The sequence below is a fragment of the Crocodylus porosus genome, unplaced genomic scaffold (genome assembly GCF_001723895.1).
Source record: "Crocodylus porosus isolate Cpor-Errol unplaced genomic scaffold, CroPor_comp1, whole genome shotgun sequence".
Lineage (NCBI taxonomy): Eukaryota > Metazoa > Chordata > Crocodylia > Crocodylidae > Crocodylus > Crocodylus porosus.
This window is the reverse complement of record NW_017728886.1, coordinates 72,849,314-72,867,983: the sequence shown is the minus strand read 5'-3', so window position 1 is coordinate 72,867,983 and position 18,670 is coordinate 72,849,314. Positions and strand designations below refer to the sequence as shown.

General features: G+C 40.6%; 1 protein-coding gene across 1 annotated transcript in view; it reads right to left on the bottom strand.

Annotated features, from left to right (window-relative positions):
* The window catches only part of STT3B (STT3B, catalytic subunit of the oligosaccharyltransferase complex), a 102,341-nt gene that overhangs the window by 41,035 nt on the left and 42,636 nt on the right, over positions 1–18,670 (bottom strand). Inside the window, exons 2-4 of the mRNA XM_019533411.1 lie at positions 11,016–11,124; positions 7,744–8,031; positions 541–606 (exon numbers count right to left, since the gene is read on the bottom strand). Coding sequence (XP_019388956.1) covers positions 541–606; positions 7,744–8,031; positions 11,016–11,124 — 463 coding nt within the window. The remainder of the gene's footprint in view (positions 1–540; positions 607–7,743; positions 8,032–11,015; positions 11,125–18,670) is intronic.

Sequence of the window (18,670 nt, the reverse complement as noted above, 5' to 3'; positions counted from 1 at the left end):
CCAACACCTTCCCAAATATCTTTACTGAACATATTCTTTCCCACGACAAAAAAAAAAAAAAAAAAAAAATCAAAAATTGCAAAATTCATGGTGAACTCAAAGGAAAAATCTGTTTACCTAGACTCTCATATCTGCTCTCTTGTGTGACATTTTCATATTCTCAGAAACAGATTTCAATTTCATCCACACATAAGATCAAAATCCTGCCTCTGCAACTGGACTGAGCAGCAACTCCAATCAAAACTACTCTCTTGCTATCAAGTCTGAGAATTTATTTAATTTATTTTAGACTGTTTTTCTACGGGAATATCACTAGGGAAGTGTACTTTTTATAACTATACCCTTCAAAAGTACTGTCAGTTCTCAGAAGTTGCTTGTGTACTCATTAATACATTAGTACTAAACAATTCTGATATAACCTGAAGGCTTCCAATGAGAGGCTTCCGCTTTATTTATTTAATCTCCACAGTTCTTAGCTCTGTAGACAAAAAGACCTATCTTGCCAAATAAATTTAGCTCATGTACACATAAAGGGCTTACCATATAAAAGTAGGATAAACAGCAGCAGATTGTCCAAAAGACCGACCCAGTTTTCACAGACTTCACCTTTAAAAAAGAGCAGGCATTGATCAGTTATAGAAATATTATTTTCAACAATTAAGTTAGCACTGTAATTTTTTTTTTTCAGAAAAGCTAAAAAGATCAGCCTTATAGAAACCATGGGTAATACAACTATTTAAAAAAAAAAAATCAGTTCATACTGGATTTGCCTACAGCTCAAAACTCAATGATGTATAGAGAGACGGAATCTCTGAAATAAAATAAGGATGCAATTCCTGTGCAAATGATGCAAGCAACTGAAGTAGTCTATACTCAACTTCTCATTCCATCTGGTGCTAGGATAGTAAAGTACTTCAACTTCAGAGGCAGAACAGTACTTAATATTAACATAACGTACGACTATATTAGGTACGTCAATCTTTGAGGCAGAACAGTGCTTTCAGTACTTTACTATGAGTACTTTACAACACCTTTTGGGTAGAGTGTAGGCGACTTGATTGCTGTAAATGTAGATTTACAGGTCCTCCTCCAACTACTACCCATTAACTTCCTACCTGCATACCTTTTTCCCAGCCTTTGTAACCAGTTTTGGACAATGTGCTATTTTAACCTGAAAACCAATGGCTATTTTCTGCATTTAATAAAATCAAATTTTCATCCACATATAGCTTGATACAAGATGAGGAATAAAATAAATGAATCATTTAGTAAAAACTAAAACACACCATTCACTATTTCAAAGATAATAAAAATGTAAAAAATAAGGATATGAATAAGTTGATGTTAAGTTATACATTCTTAAGTTTGTTTAGATAAAATATGACCTTCAAATTGGTAAATACTTCACAAATTTAGAATATTTTTAATGACAAAAGACCATATTCAAATCAAATCCTTTCTAGGTAAATGACAAAAACTACAAATGCAAAACATACAGTGGACTCTTCAAAGAACAGCTGAAATACTACCTTTTAACATTTTTGTAGCCATCTGTAACACCTCTTGGTAAATTCTTTTAGGTTTTGAGGAAAAATAAGGGTCCTGTGGTTTTATTTATTTATTTATTTTATAATACATTAGACCAACGGGGGCCAACCATTTCTGGCACCAGGCTGGAATGGCCAAGCTCAGGTCCAAGGTGGGCCAGTACCAAGGATCAGCCACTGCAGCAACTTCTCTTTGCTGTTGCAGGGCATGGGAAAGCCCTCTGCCCAGCTGCAAAGGCACGATGCAAGCAAAGCCCCAGCTACCGAATGTTGCTGAGGCGCTAGTTCTGCACGCCTGATCCAATGGCTTCACAGGCAATCTGGTTTGTTGGCCATACGTTGCTGACTCCTGCGTTAGCCCTGAATTATGAACTAGCACTATTTCAATCCAGTCAATACTTTCACTTTAAAAATGAAATCCTTATTTAGCTTGATAATTATATTTTGCCCTGATATTAAGTTTAAGATTTTCAACATTCTGTACATTTCTGTACTAATGAGTCAGTATGTTGTTTTGGAGAATGTTAGAGATTTTGGCAGCAAATAAACAAATGGTGATTGTACTCAAAGGTGCAAGACCTAGTTTTATCTTCTAATACAGTATTGGAGAAGGAAAAGCATCTTTCTAATTCCCTCTTCTTTCTAAGATGGGTAAAATTGATTTTAAATTTGTCAAGAGACAAATTTCAATTCCTTGGTTCCCTACCCCAGCAATGGCTGGGAATAAACAATTCTCAAGTGCAACCTATCATAGTCTACTACAGCCCTGGGTAACAAAAAGATATTGGTGCACTGTTTCTACTACAATGGAACTGAGTAGCTATTCTGAAATAAAGCCACTTCATCCCCAATACTGTTCACACTTATGCAGCAGCATACTTTTTCTGCTATAAGTATGCTAGAAAATTTTCTTACACAGACAAATTCATAAAAATCAAAATTTAAACAGTAATTAGAGTTCAAAAGTTGACACTTCTTACAGTTTAATGGGATCAATTTACACCTCAGAGCACTATTGTTTCTGGTTGTCTGCATATGCAGGTAGTGATCATTACAATTTATTCCAGTTCCAATTCTGAAGACTGGTGAGAGCTAGAGGCTTTTAAAAAAAAAATGAAATCCTTATAGGAATCCTAAATCTGTTACATGTTTGTGTAATTTGCAATCCACACAGATCTTAGTTAAATATAAATTACTATAGAATAGATTACTCTGCTCATAGCTTAACTACTTCTAAGTAACAACATAAGTCAATTTTGTTTAACCATGACAAAAGGGAAAATTTACCAGTGCAAATTTATTTTGGATTAGCAGACACTGACTCATAACAAAGACTGTCTCTGCTTTAGTTCCTGTATCTCCAGTTCAGTCACAGTTGGCCAAAAATCAGGAAAAACTGATAATCCACGTTACCCTCTTCCCATCTCATTGCAACACAAGTTTCAAATGTCCTATACCTAAAAACCTTGTAAAACTATATTAAATATCTATTTAAGGAGATGTATAAAAATAGGGAAGGTATATTAAATAAAAATATCCAATTCTTTCCAATTGTAAATATGTACTTGCTAATGTTAGTACCGATTGGAATTCTGTTTTGCCTTTCTTCTGATATACAGTTTGGTTATGGGCATTTGCAAACAAAGAAAAGAAAAACACAGCAACAGAACTGTATAATTACACTCCTGGATACCAATCGAAAAGTGACCAGAAGTGTCTGTCAACCCTAGAATGCATAATAAAACAGACAAATGTAACCAATAAAGATCCATTAACAGATACCAGAGTTCTCATAACAAATTATTATTAACTTGCTTCCAAAGAGCACATTTACCAAAAATCTTTGCTAACAGACATGGAAACCAAACAAAACAGCGCTATACAGGAAGAGGAACAGCATCAGTTTGACCTGGCAACCCAAGCATCTGGATAGCTTGCATGCTTCAGCGGGGCTTTTTGGTGCTTTTATTTAATAGCTGAGTGAATCTAAATTTTCTATTCTTCCCAGAAGCAGGCTCCTGGGCCTGGGAGCCCCCTTGGATGCATCTGCCAGTTGCAGGGGTGCCCCAGACAACCCCACTGCAGCTGCTGTGACCTCCCAGCTGTGGGACACCCCATGCACCCCCAGGGCTGGGAGGTCACAGCAGTATCCTGCAGCCCAGAGCCATTTGGAAGTCTTTTGAAACACACCTGACTTTCTGCAGCCAGTGCTGAAGAGAGATCTTATCATCTTGGCTCTGAAGGTTAAAGTCTCATCCCCAGATACAGTTGTAAGAAGTATTAATGCTTTTACTTTATTTTCTAGGCTTCTCAGAAGCAGGCTCCTAGGGCTAGGAGCCCCTTCTTCTGATGTTGGCTCCCAGCTGCACGGGTGCCCCACACAACCCTGTGGCAGGGAAACTGCAGCCACTGTGATCTCCCATGCATGGGGCATACCATGCACCCCCAGGGCTAGGAGATCACAGCAGTACCTTGCAACTGCCAGGGCTTAGAGTCCCAGCTGCACCACGAGCAGCCTAGGCTCCCGCAGCACCTGGCAGCTGTGGATGCTGGGTATTGATGGCCTCAGGACTCTGCTGTGATATCCCAGCCCTGAGGGTATGTGAAACACCCCTTTGGTTGGGAGGCTGCAGCCTCCCAGCACCGGGGGTGCATTGGGGGTGGTGGTGCAGCTAAGACACTCAGACCTGGCAGCTGTGGGGTACTGCTGTGATCTCCCAGCCCTGGGGATGCATGGCATGCCCTGAGGCTGGGAGATTACAAGTGGGGTTGTGTGGGGCACTCCTGCAGCTGAGAGCCACATCAGAAGAGGTGTCTCCCAGACCTGGAAGCCTGCTTCTGGGAAGCCTAGAGGATAAAGTAAAAGAGTTAATACTTCTTACAACTGTGTTTGGGAGCTTTAACCTTCAAAGCCACGATAAGATCTCTCTGCAGTCAGTGCTGAAGAAAGTCGGGTATGTTCCAAAAGGCTTTGGTAGGATTTCCAAATACTAAACCTAGCTAAGCAGACTGCATTTGTTGTGTAACAAAATGATAATGCTGAGGCTCTATTTGGTTTGTGAGAATGCATGCTACTTTGAAAACTGTTTCAAAGGCCCTGTATCTTTAAATATCCCATTTCATTAGCTTCCTCTTTAGGAAAGCCTGGGTCTGGGTCTCTGAAGTTAGTGTTAAATAAATAAATAAATGAAATAAAATAAAGCTGTAGAAAATTATACTGGTAATTTTAATCTTTAATGCAGGAACTGTGCGTTAGCTAGTCTTTAATTAAGTGGAAGTATGTATCTGACACAACAGACCTTGTGAATATATTAATGCAATGTTTGAGGCTAGAATTAACAAGCAATCTGAAGAGGTTTACAGATATTGGTCAGGTATTCTCAGATTTACAATTTTCCCTCTAGTGGTAAGGTAACAATTCTATTAAGGTCCCACATCTTATTCCACTCACTAGATGTCTAAGCTTATGTGGCTGCTCACCCAAAATACGGGTCTCACTACACAAAAGTGATCTTATTCCACCCAGGGAGGCACACAGCTCTCCCATTTTCTCATATATACCCAAGAGTATATAAACATTTAAGCAGGGATCACCTATATCAATAGGTCAATAGCAATTGCTAAACATAGAGGGTTTTAATTTGTGTCCAACTCAAAGTGGTGGGAGGAAATTTCCACCGTGTCAAAACTCAGCTCATTCAGACTTCCACTAAGCTGGGCTTTAGAGAGGAAGATATCTACTCAAGTCTAACTGACAGGAGCATTAGGAAAAGAATCCACATTCTTTTTACTCATGAGGCTCAAGAAGTGGCAGATACAGTTATAGGTAGAGACCTACTCAATTTGCAATTTCGTGGAAATTGCAAAATAAGGCATTGTTTGTGAAATCTGCAACAACAACAACAACAAAAAACCTTACTAGAAATAAAATGCTGGTTCCCCAGTGGGAGCCAGAAGTCCTCATGGCCACACAGCCCATGGGGAGGGGAGAGGAGGGAAGATGAAAGAGGGGCTGCAGGCACAAAGAGGAGCAGTTGAAATGGCTGCCACATCTGCCCCTTGCCACTGATTGGCTGAGGACTACCTGTCCACCAATCAGCAGCAAGGGGTGTGGCCATGATGGACCACACTTAGCCAATCAGCAGTGAGTGGCAGGTCTACTGCGCCTCCCTCAATCAGACATGGAGAGTCCTATTGTGATAAATTTGTGAAAACAGCAGCCAGCAAAATCTGCCCACAAAATTGGTGCCTGCCTCCTCAATTTGGGTAGGTCCCTAGTTATAGATCCCATTCACAATGAAGGGGTTTAAATACATTTCTCACAAAAGTCCCCTAACCACCATAGTATAGACCATGACAGCTATGGACATCTTCTATGATGCCTCTTAAAGTGGGTACTTCTTCAGAGCTACATGCAAAATGGAGCCTGACTCAAGTACAGTAAGGAGAAGGTATTACCTAGGGATGGTGGAAGCCTTTTGGTTCGAGCTCCTGCTCCCATTGAGGATGAAAGGTATAAACAATACTGAGAACAAAGGCTGAAATCTAGTGCTTTCCCCCTGCCAAGGATAGCCAGGTTTCCTCTGCCTCTTCCTCCATCAGTGGAGCAACGCAATTTTTCTCCAAAAGAACCAGGGACTCTGGTGAAGGTTATTATGTGCTTCCCAGAATAATATGAAATGCAGCCCATAGCTAAGGAGTGAATCCAACAACTAGGTGACTATTCTGGATGGCTCCTGTGCATGAGCAGTAATCAATCAATCAGTCTCATTGCCCAGGGATCTTTTAAAACCAAAATGGAGACAAATAGGCTGCTTACAGACTTAGAAAAGAAAAATAACCAGAACCTTACTTTCAGCTTGGTGCACCCCTGCACTGAGCACATCACATGCCCAGAAGAGGAACCACGTCGGTTTGACGTGGCTTTCCCAGCGACTGTATAGTATAGATCGCACACTTCACCAGGGCATTTTGGTGCTTTTATCTAATAGCTGATTCAATAAGCTATTAGCCAAAAAACCCTACTAAAGTGTGCAATCTATACAGACACTGGGCAAGCCGGGTCAAATTGACAGGGTTCCTTCTCTGGTAAAGCACTGTTTTGGGGATGTTTTTTCTCCCATGTCTGTCAGTGTCCATAATGATTCAAGGCATCTTAGGATGTTGTGGCCGCTACACATTGTGAGGCAGAACTTTCAGATACGTATGCAGATATTGGGTACCATTTACATGTCTTAAAACTTAATTTTTCATGAGAAGCATTCCTGAACAAAGGACAAGAATGAGGGAAAGAGGCAAATTTCTGTGACAGTCTTTGTCATAAGGTTTTGTGGTTCCATTTCCATGCAAAACATACCAGAATGTTGCAATATTTAAATTTTAAATCTTGATATGTAATTTAATTTGACAGTCCTCTTAAAGCATCTTTTTAACATGCAGTAAGACATTGCTTTATCTTTTGCTTATTTGGCAGTTCATGAAAGCTCAAATTTTAAACAAATTTGATCAGGTATGAAGTTCAGTAATCATTAGCTTTATTTTTTGTATCAAAGTAGAGCGGTTGAAGGCTCCTCATTAACTCAGTAAATCATTCTGCTGTACTCTACAGTACAGAATGCTTTATAAAATACAGTGAATCTTTGTTTATCTTTAGTTTAACTGCTTTGAGGCACAAGAATATATGCTACATTTGCAGTAAATGGCTATGTAATGGACTCTATGTGTGGCTCCCAATCTTATTCATGTTCTATTGTATTTGCGGTGTACATTAAAAAAGTTAGTTACAATTGACAAACACCCTATGGCTTAATCTTTGCCCTTTAAGCATTTTGTTGCCTCATAGGATAAAAACCTCTCTCAAGTCCTGCTAGCAAGTAGTGCGATTGAAAAATACTAGCTTAATGCTTCAAATGTAGCCACAGCCTGAAATACAAGAAAACCAATGTCTGCCTTAAAAATGTAAATTACTTATTGCAGAACATCTCTTGTGTAGTAGCATAATGGGTTTATTTAATAAATTGATAAATGGTAGTGTCATGGAGTTCTCATTATTAACATTCTGGTACCTGTCCAATCCTACTCCAATCTTATGCTAGAAAAAATTAAAGAAAACTAAAGATCAAATATTTGATGCCAAGGCAAAGACTGACAGTTAGGTTAGGTGTATTAAAAAAATATGGAATTTTCAACTACTTACCCACAAATAGTATGTGAACTGCAGTGCAAAAATAGCTATGCCTTCATTGTCAAAGGATCCTGCTACTGATCGAGATATGTAACCTGGTACTATAGCAATAAAACAGGCAGCTAAAAGCCCTGCTCCCTGGTTCCACAGTTCTCTGGTAAGCAGGAAAGTAGAAATAGCTGTAAGGCCGCTAAAAACTGGTGCTAGGAACACACATACATCTCTTATGTGGACTGTTATATTAAGCATATTTAAAATCCAATGTATAAGGCCTGCTGTCACCATCAACCCTGGGTACACCTAGGAGAGAAAAGAATATCAAACTATTAATGTAGGATTGTAAAAAGCACTCATCTACTACTTGCATACAGTTTACAATAAAAATGTGTATTTCTTGAGTGAAATCAATTAAATGCAGAGAATGAGAAAAGAGCTTTTTAACCTTTCTTTAAAACGCATCTCACAGCAGCCTGCCATAGTGCTTGCCATCACCAAATGGTTTTCTGAACCATTGGCAATAGTCATTTCTTCCAAATAAATAACAAATGGTTAAGTCTTATCTACCCTCAAAGTTGTTAAAAGAAAGATGAACTTCTGGTTTAGACACTGGACCAGGAGGTTTATATTTTATATCTAGCAAAATTGGTTAGAAAGTGTCAAGCCATCTACAAGTGCTTTAAAAAAAAGGAAAAACATTTTGCACGATGTTATGCATAATTTTCTTTGGTTAAACAGGTCTTAAATTCTTATTTCTACTAGAGATTTTGTATGCGACTTCTTGCATGCTGCTTAATCTTAAAATGCTTCCCCTTTTCTCCACACTCGCAAAGTGAGAAAATAGTAGCCTACATTTTTTTCTGAGGAGTGAAAGAATGTTTGTGAAAAATGTCCTTTGAATGGGCAGTTTTCTACGTATTAATTTCAAAAGATTTTCAATAGCATACATTCTGGGATATAATATATCTTAAATCCTTTAGAACTGAATTAATATGCCTTCAATGAAAAGTACATCATGGTTTTGTACTGATATATTGAATAAAATATATATATTATGCAGTATCAAAGAAGGCTAAAACATTTTGGGTGTCTATACACATGCTCCAGGGTAGGAGGGTGAACTGTTCTAATTAAAGTGACACATGTATTCAGCATCTTGCGCTTCAAAATCGTGGCAGGGGCACTTGAACTAAACCTCATTTGACTAGCTTAACTTAAAGCACTCCCACCACCATTTTGAAACACAGGGATGCTGAATATGTGACACAGAAGCTGCTGGAGCGTGCTAATTAGTACACTTAAGATGCCTTGCAGCACACTTAATCAATCAAGGTCTGCTCTGACGTGCTAATTAGCATGCATTGGAACAGAGTTGAGTTGCATGTACAGGTGCTCTTTAAGTAGCAGTTTTACTTTCCAACATTTAGCAACATTGGGGATAAATTTAACAAAAATGCTTCTCTAACCCTACACATTAGAAAAGTAAAATAATTTTCAAATATCTTAACTGCCACATAAGAAACAAAGTACAACTTTTCTGTTAAACAGACATGGGTGGTGGTGGTGGTGTTACTTCTCATATCCTTAAGATATTTTTAGGAGACGAGTTGAGCCACAAAAGTTTAGCACGTCAAAATGTCCCATGAAATATGGTAGTAATTAATAAATATTATCTTAAAATCATCTTCTTACAGTATGTTTCTTCCAATAAAGAATTCAAAAAGTTATCCAGAGTTTATTATTTTTTTAAGTACTGAATTATAATTTGATCTAATTTACTGTAGAACATTTCGTTAAATTCTACCTTAAATGGAATTTTCCTATCATCAAAAAGAGATTCTTCAACAGGTTCTCTCTGTTGCATTTGCTTGGGTTACTCTTGTTCAACACTACAGGACTTCCCCTCAAGTAAACAACATATTACCACGTTTACCTGAATCCAAGACAACTTTAATTTAAGATGACCCCCTAATAATTAGAGTCTACATATAGCAAACGTATAAAAAAATCTAATTACTGGGGGGTCATCTTAAATTCATTCCCCTCAACTTCTGCCACAGCATCAGGGCAAACAGTAGCTGGGAGGAAGGGGGCAGCTAGTCCCCTACTATATGTGCAGCTTGAGCCCCTCCCCCACAGTGCCAGTCCCTTCTGCTGCCCACCTGCTCCCAGCGGCCTCCGCCCCTGCCTGCCCTCCTATAGATTCACTTCCTGCCCCCAGCCCTGTTTCTTACTGTCAATAACTATTTCAGCTCTATTTCCAGATAACCACATGGCACTGTCTGAGGGCAGGAACTGCTTTCCCAGCCCCCCCAGCATACTGAATGGGGGAAAAAAACCCTTGTTTTGGGTACAAGTAAATGTGATAGACTACCATAGTCTGATGTCTTTAAAAAAAAATTTCCGCTCAGTAGCCCACATCCAAAGTAATCTCATTAACTTGTAATATAGTTCAGAAAAATCTTTACATCTTCCCTTTTAACCTACAAATCTTTCAATAGGGGAATATCAACAGTATGTTCTACAAAACACAAGAAATAATGTCCACTTAAAAATACACAGGATCCCTAGATCTTGTCTATATTATATACCAGAGGTAAGCAAAATATGACTGAGGAGCTAGATCAACTTCCCCTTCTCTCCCCTCCACCCCCGTTGGATCTGGCCTGCAGGGGGCGCCCACTAATCAACTATCTGGCTTGTAGCTGCTTCTGCAGTGCTCCGCATGGGGCTAAGCTCTGTGCTCCTGCCTGCATCCATAGCCCTGGCCAGCACATGCAGTTTCCAGTGGGGTTGCTCCCAGAGCAGCTGCTGCTAGCTGTGTGGTGCTCAGTTCCCCTAGCCTCCAGCGGCAGTTCTTCCTCCAGCTCCTGCCCCAGACAGGCAGGAAGCTTCAGCCAGGCAACTCCTGCCCCACTGCGCAAGGCTCTGGCTCCAGCTCCTGGCCATCTTCCACCCACCTACAGATGGCTGCTCATCACGCTGGGTGGGCAGAGTGAGTGAGAGCTGGAGCCAAAGGCCCATGCACTTCAGCAGGAGCTACCCAGCTGAAGCTTCCTCCACTGGAGCAGCATGGCAGGGGCAGGAGCTGGGGGGGCTGTTGGAGGCCAGCTCAACTACAAGGTACAAAGAGGACCTGCTGAATTCTTAATCACAGAAGCTAAAAATTAGAATGTTGTCTAGTACCACCCCCCTCAATTATACAGCATTCCATTTAGTTCTCCTTTAATTCTGTACTTTTACTGAATTTTTAAAAAGCACCTTGAAACAATTGTTTTCATACTTACAGTCCCACCTACTATTCTTCCCAGTGGATACCATGCTCTTTCATCAAACCAATTTAAAAATTCATAAAACCCATGGGATGCAAGGTGATGGGTTGATCTATAGTTAAACCTAGAAGAAAGGAAAGAAAAAACATTCAGAACAAAGCAAGTATTCCATACCAACATTAGTGCATCCCTCCTCTTTCTGTAAATTGGGAAATATTTAGAAAGTCAATGCCCTGTTCAAGCATCAAACCATAGATATAAATGAATAACTAAATACAAACTTCATTATTAGCCTCTGCATACACTGACATTCCTTTAGTTTTAGAATTGATGTTCATATTCGCATGCAGAGCATTATCTGCCTACCTTCTTTTAAAAACATTAAGATGCGTCAAAGTAATAAGATTCTACTCTCTAGCCTTCACCTCTCTTCTTTAATCTCTACAGCTTGAAAGCAGGTAAATCTTCATACATAATGAATTCAGATCATGGTAAAAGCTTTAAAAGTCCTTCATTTGTAAACTACCCTATTTACACAAAAATAAGATAAACCTGAATATAAGACAACCCACCAATAATTAGATTCTATATATGGAAAATTACTACAAAGTTGTTAGAATTTTCAGGGTATGGAATCTAATTATTGGAGGTTTATTTTGAATCTGTCACCCTCCCACTGTTACAGCAGCAAAAATAAATATGGGGGGAGGGCAGTCAGGTAGCCCCCCCCCCATCCTCTGCTCCCCTAACTTCTTCCCCATCCTTACTACCAGATCCTACTCCAAGCACGTGGAAGTGAGGGACGTATTTGAAAACGCTGACTCTGAAATAAACATGCCTGTAGTAATTTGCATATGGGCAAATTACTATGGGTACCCATAGACTTAGTTTATCAGCATTGATGCATTTTCCCTGTTTTTGAAACTCCTGAAAGTTTTAGCACTGGTACTCCATAAACGCTCTTCTGAGCAGCACTTTGTTGCATCTACTTATACAGCATGACCTATGCATGACATTAGTTCAAAGCCAAAAGGCTCATGATTTACCATACAGTTCATTGGGCTAGCCCCAGCCAAGTCAACAGCATTTCAAGCCATTGTGACCCCACAGCTCAGCATGTGTGTGTATATTCCAGATAACCCCCACAAAGGATCATGTGCTAATTAGCCTCCACTCATGACTCCAACTAGGTGTTCTTGTTACAAGTCCTGGGATCCTCTAAAAATGTATATTAGGGGTGCACCAATAAAGATTTTTTTTTTGGCCGATGGTTGATTATTAACCAGCCATATCGGCCAATACCAATCCAATAGCTGATATGCAGCCTGGCAGCTTGGAGAGCAGCGTTTGGTCAGTAAGTTTGCTGGGGGATAATGGACATGTGGGGATACAAAGGGTATAAGGGAGCAGATTGAGGGCCCCCGTGGTGAAGGAGGGAGTGGGGCTGGGGCAGGCACTAATGCTGTCCAGCCAGGACAGGGCAGGGTGTGGAGCAGAGCCACAGGCTGCTCAACCAGGGACATGGGGGGGAACTCACACTGCTGTGTGCAACCCTAGGGGAGGCATGGGGCCAGGTGACCCTGGATTTGTATGCAGGGCAAAGGCAGGCTGCCTGCTGCAGGCTCAGGGCCAGGAGCTGCACCAGCCTCTTCCTGGCAGGGGGGCTGGGCCAGGGCTGTGCTTGGGGTGGGCAGGGACAGCTCTGAGAGGGAAAGCAATGGGGAATTTTGGGGTGTCTGTAGCCCACCACATAGCCCCCCCCACTCCCAGCACTGCTGCTGCCTGTCTGCCCCAAGCCTGTGGCAGGCAGCCCACCCTTGCCCTGCACACAAATGTGGGAAAAACATACTCCCCATGCATCCTCTGGGGGTGTGTGCAGCTGTGGGAGCCTCCCTATCCGCCCTGCGCTGTGCCAGCCCCAGCCCCACTCCCTCCCTCACTGTGGGGGCCTCTACCTGTCTCCTCCCTCCCCCCAGAAAGACTTACTGGCTAAACACTGGTCTGCATACATGTGGCATTTACTGGTGACATTAATTGGCTACCCCGGCCAAAAAAGGCCGACTGCCAATAACGTCAATTTTTTTCCTTTATCAGTGCTGATCTAATATATACCAATATATTGTGCACCTCTGATTTATATATGCAGTTGAGATGCTGGGCAATCTGGGCTGCTTCCATCTCATGAAGGGCAGGGCCACACTAATCATATGCAACAGGCTAAAAGAAGGGGAGACAGGGATTCTAGGTGAAGTGTTTGGGGCCCCATTTGGTGATGTCTATCAGACATTTAAGGCTAGTGAAGAAATAGGAATCATTAGGAAGGGGAAGAGAGACATAGCTTGGGTACTACCATATATCATATTCAGATGGGCTACACTAAACTATCCTTGTGGTAGGTTGCCACCAGCATGTTTGCCCAATATGGGCCATGTGTTTTATAGTCATGTTCAGTGTTGGCTGCATTTAATCAACTTCATTGTTGGTATCTATTAATGAGCACATGCTGTTTTGGCAGCAGTTTAATGATAGGCAATGTATTTAATGAGGTATCCTTGTATGTGAATACAAGATGAAGAATTCTGTCCTTCCCCCTCATGCTCATCGGGAGCAAAAAAAACCACTCATATTTAAGTAAATGTAGTATATTAGCATTATATTAGCTCCTTTCTTTTCTACTACAAAATTTCAGCTTGCACCATTTAGAAACAGAGGCTTAACTGGCCAGTACTCTGCTTTGGGCACAAGCCCAGAGGTCCACTGCTGGGGGGCGGGGGAGTAAGGAGGAGAGTCAATTCCATTTTTGCCACTAACATGTCAAGCGGGAATTTAAACATTGATTTTCAGTAGCAAAAAATAAAGAAGTGGTGGCATTCCTTTCCCTATACCATGGGCCAGTGCTCTGAAGTGCAGGGAGATGGATGGGAAAGTTGGGCAACCCTTGCCTTAAATAGCACCTTGGGCCTACTCATCTACCCATCATTACACTGCTATTTAGACACTGCTTATGGATTTCCAGAAGATCCATTTTCTTGTGTATTATGTCAAATGTTAGCTTCCAATCATTCTACCTACCTTTTCCTTCAAATTATACACAATAACATTCAACCTTCAATCATTAAAATTTACCAAAGTTAGAAAATATAAAAATGTAATTATAACGTAAGTCAGAAATGAAAGTTTACATTAACCAATATTTCTTATAGTATTAGAGGTTTCCCAAGATGTTCCTCTCATCTAGACCAGAACATCATTAAAGCCAAAAAAGTTGTCTCCCTGCATCTTTATTAAGAATAAGAGACCTGTCTTCAGGTTGGACTCAGCAGCAGGCTTAACTTGGGCAGACCTTGACTAACTACAACCATTTTAATTCATCAAGACCAAAAGCAGATCTGTAAATAATGAAATCATCCAATGAGTAGACCAGACTCAGAATTCACAAAGTATGTCACTGTCATGTAACTATAAAATGTCAAGTTTAAAGTAGATGCGTCTGAAAGTTTAATTTTAAGGGATCCTTCTCCCACAGGTTTCATGTCTGGCACATCACTGATTAACTATATCCAGTCCTCCACCTCAGACAACTTCATGAAAAGGAAGCTAGTTTGTCACATATATGGTGCAAGAATACTCATGTTTCTCTTTACCAGTAAATTGGTTATGTACTTGAAGATCAGTTTAATCTGAAGGACATCTAGATGGATGTCACTAGTAGCTATTCTTAAATTTATACAACAAAAGAGCAAAAAGGAATTGATATCAGATCCTGACATCAGGAGATTCACGTGTTTACATCTATTGAGCCAAATCATTAGTCAAAAGTAAAGCTGAGAATAGATTTTTATTGTATTGCTTTTGGGAAGATATTCCTATATGATAAATAAGCTATCATATAGATTAAGTGTATGTACAAGATGTCATGTGCTGTACAAACAGATGAATTATGTTCACAGAAAATTCATATGAATGACATCAATCATTCTGACCCAGAAAGCTTCAATCATATCAAACTGAAATATGGTATTCATACCTAATAAGCCTGCTGCTATTCCCATTTGATTAGATTGCTATATATTTATTAATTCTCCAGTTTTGAATTGTGAACTGTAATATGATTTGTAAAATACTGTACTGTACCTATAAAATTTAGTCTCTTACATTAGCACAGCAAAGGTTTATCACTAATATATTTAGTGCCAACAGCGTGTTCAGCACAGTATAAAATAGACGAACCTAGTCTTAAGAAGCTTGTAAACTAAACAGATGCAGAACTGACATAAAATGCACTGAAAACCCAGAGGCTGATTCTATCCTAGGGTGTTGGTGATAACATATCTAATATATTAGTTTAGAAATCCTTGAATAAAGCCTTAGTCAAATTCAGTTACTACAAAAGGGCAGCTAACAATTTTGTATGTTGGAAAAAAAAATATTTAAGTGGATGGAGGGGGTTAAAAGCCATTTAACTACTATTAAAGTTGTACAACTTATCTTAGTTACTTCTAACATTTAGTAGCATAATCATATTTTTAATAATTACAATAAATTACAAACTAACTTGGATACCAAAGTTTAGACTTTTTTTTCTTATTTTTAACATTTGTTATAATAGAATTATATCCACCACCATAAACTTTTAAAGTATGCCAAGTCTCTCTAAGAGTTCTGTTCCGAACAAAACTCCACAACTGAAATCAATTCCAATAAATACATTAACTTTTTATCTTGATAAGGTCTACCAGTGGGTGTTGACAGCATCCTTACAGTTCTAGCAGCTTGAAAAGCCAGATTTTAGATGTCACAGCTTTTCTAAACTACAATGTTTTATATTTTTAACCATGTAGAAGTTTGCAGTGGCAACATTTAAAAACTTCTGGGAAGAAATGGGTTATTGATCTTCAGCTGAATGGTTGTAATACTGCAGTTTATAACATTAACTCAAAACAGTACAACGTTTACCCTACCCTATTTCACTTTGGGATATAATGATAATATTTCAAAAGTAGGGTGCTAACATTTAGATAAAAGACCTTTTATTTAGGATGCTAAAACCAAACTTTCAGAGCTAGTGGGTATTTTCTGTATTTTAACTCAGGCCACATACAAGCTTAAAAAAGGACTTGGAAGCTTAACAATAAGCACTATACTTTAAACTTCATGTTTAAGTCATTCCTGGAGAGAGACAGACACTTGCAAATGAAAAAAAATGCAAGATTTCTATATTTAGAAACTAACTAAATGCTTACCAAATCATGATGCAAAAATTGCCTGGTTTTAATTTTGAACAAAGAAAAATATATATAGTTACTTATGGTTCTTTGAGATGTGCTGTCCCAATCTAGATATGCATCTACACCAGGCACAGGCTAAACTTTTGGCAAACGGTGCACTGGACCATGCATGCACTTTGAACATCCTGTCCTTGAACCCAACCCCCAAAGCAGAGGTGGCCAACCTGCAACAAAGATGCTAGTAGTGGTACAGGCAGCCTCTGTGTAGTATGAGGTAGACTGGAGATGGGAAAGGTGGTACAGTTACAGATAGGGAAGGGAGCAGAAAGCAGAGTATCAGATCCAGCAAGGAGCACAGGGCAGGAAGCAGAAAGCAAAAGCAGAGCAGCATCTGGGTCAGAGAACACAGGGCAGCAAACTGGGTAAGGGAAAAGGATCAGAGTGGCACATGTGTCAAAAAGGTTTGTCCCCACTGCCCCAAAGGGTAGATTGCCTTTCTTCTTCCTTGCCTTTGGTCTGCTGTAGAGCTGATATAACTGCCCTTTGGGAAGAAAAACTCTAAATAGTTCTAGAATTCAGATATACTCAGGATTCCACACTGGGTCTACGGATGACCCAAATGTATTCCCCCAGGCCTGCGCGAGAGAGATCTGTTGAAGCTGAAGAGACAATAACCACATCTTGATAAACAAACATTCCCAGGGTCAAACACGGCTAAATTTGAGCCATCTTTTCTCAGCTGCCAGATCAAATGCAGGCAGCCTCAAAGAAGATCCTTCCTAAAGGAAGTGATACTTCCCAGTGTAAGGGAAAGGGGGAAAAGGGGCCAAAAAACTTCCTTGGCTAGACAGAGAAAGCCAGGGGAGCATAAGGGCAAAAAAGGAGGCATATAGGCAGTGGAAGCAGGGGGAAGCTACCAAGGAGGAATATACCCACTTGGCCCACACTTGCTTTCACCTTTTTGGCCACCTCTTTGCAACTACAGAGCTGAGGCTGGCAACACAAATTAAAGACAACAAAAAGTCTTTTTTTTAGGTATGTAAGGAGTAAAAAGGTGGTAAAGGGAAGCATATGACCCCTACTGAAAAAGCAGGAGCAATTACTCTCAGACAGGGGGTGACAAGGCTGAGCTCTTCTGAGTTTTTTGCCTCAGTATTCCTGAACAAAGGTCAAGATAAAATGTCCTAAAGGGTTCTTAGATGGACAGAGGGACACCAGCCCACCACCTGTTGAGGCTGACTTGGTGCAGAGTCATTTGGATGGACTGGATGTGTTCAAGTCAGCACACCCAGAGAAGCTGCATCCGAGAGTACTGAAGAAATGGGCCGGTGTCATAGCAGAACCACTGGAACAGCTGTCTGAGCGCTTGTGGTGCTTGGGTCAGGTCCCAGAGTACTGGAAAAGGGCCAATGTGGTCCCTATTTCAAGGAGGAGAGGAAGGAGGAACCAAGTAATTACAGGCCAGTCAGTCTCACCTCCATCCTTAGAAAAGTCTTTAAAAAAAGATTATTAAGGACCAATGGGAAAAATAATGCAGCACGGCAACCAGCATGGACTCGTAGCAGGTAGGCAGATCATGCCTGACTAATCTGGTTTTGTTTTATGATCAGGTCACAACACTGAGATGCAGGAGCAGAAGTGGATGTCACTTTCTTGGATTTCAGCAAGGCCTTCAATACAGTATCTCATCCCATTTTCATAAATAAATTAACAGGCTATGACTTAGATGATTACACAGTCCAGTGGGTGGTAAATTGTCTTGGGGGGGGGGGGAAGGCGTTGCATCCAGAGAGTGGTAGTAGACGGGTTGGTATTGACCTGGAAGGATGTGGGTAATGGGGTCCCGCAGGGCTCGGTCCTTAGACCTGTACTCTTCAACGTTTTCATCAGTGACTTGGATGTGGGCGTGAAGTGTACTCTGTCCAAGTTTGCAGATGATACTAAACTGTGGGGTGAAGTGCATACTCAAGGGTAGGGAACGATTGCAGGCAGACCTGGACAGGTTAGAAATGCTGGCAGTACCCAATAGGATGCAGTACAACAAGGACAAATGCAGAGTGCTGCACCTAGGGCGTAAAAATATGCAGCACACCTACTGGCTAGGAAATGACCCTCCCAGCAGCACAGAAGCAGAAAGGGATCTTGGAGTCAGTCAACTCCAAGATGAACATGAGTCGTCAGCGTGATGAAATCATAGCAAAGCTAACCGCACTTTATCGTGCATCAGCAGATGCATGACAAATAGAACCAAGGAGGTGATGCTTCCCCTCTGTGCAGCACTGGTAAGACCACAGTTGGAGTACTGCATCCAGTTTTGGGCACTGTACTTTAAGAAGGATGTGGATAGTCTCGAGAGGGTCCAGAAGAAGGCCACTCATATAGTTAAGGGTTTGCAGGCCAAGCCCTATAAGTAGAGACTAAGGGACCTGCACCTCTTCAGTC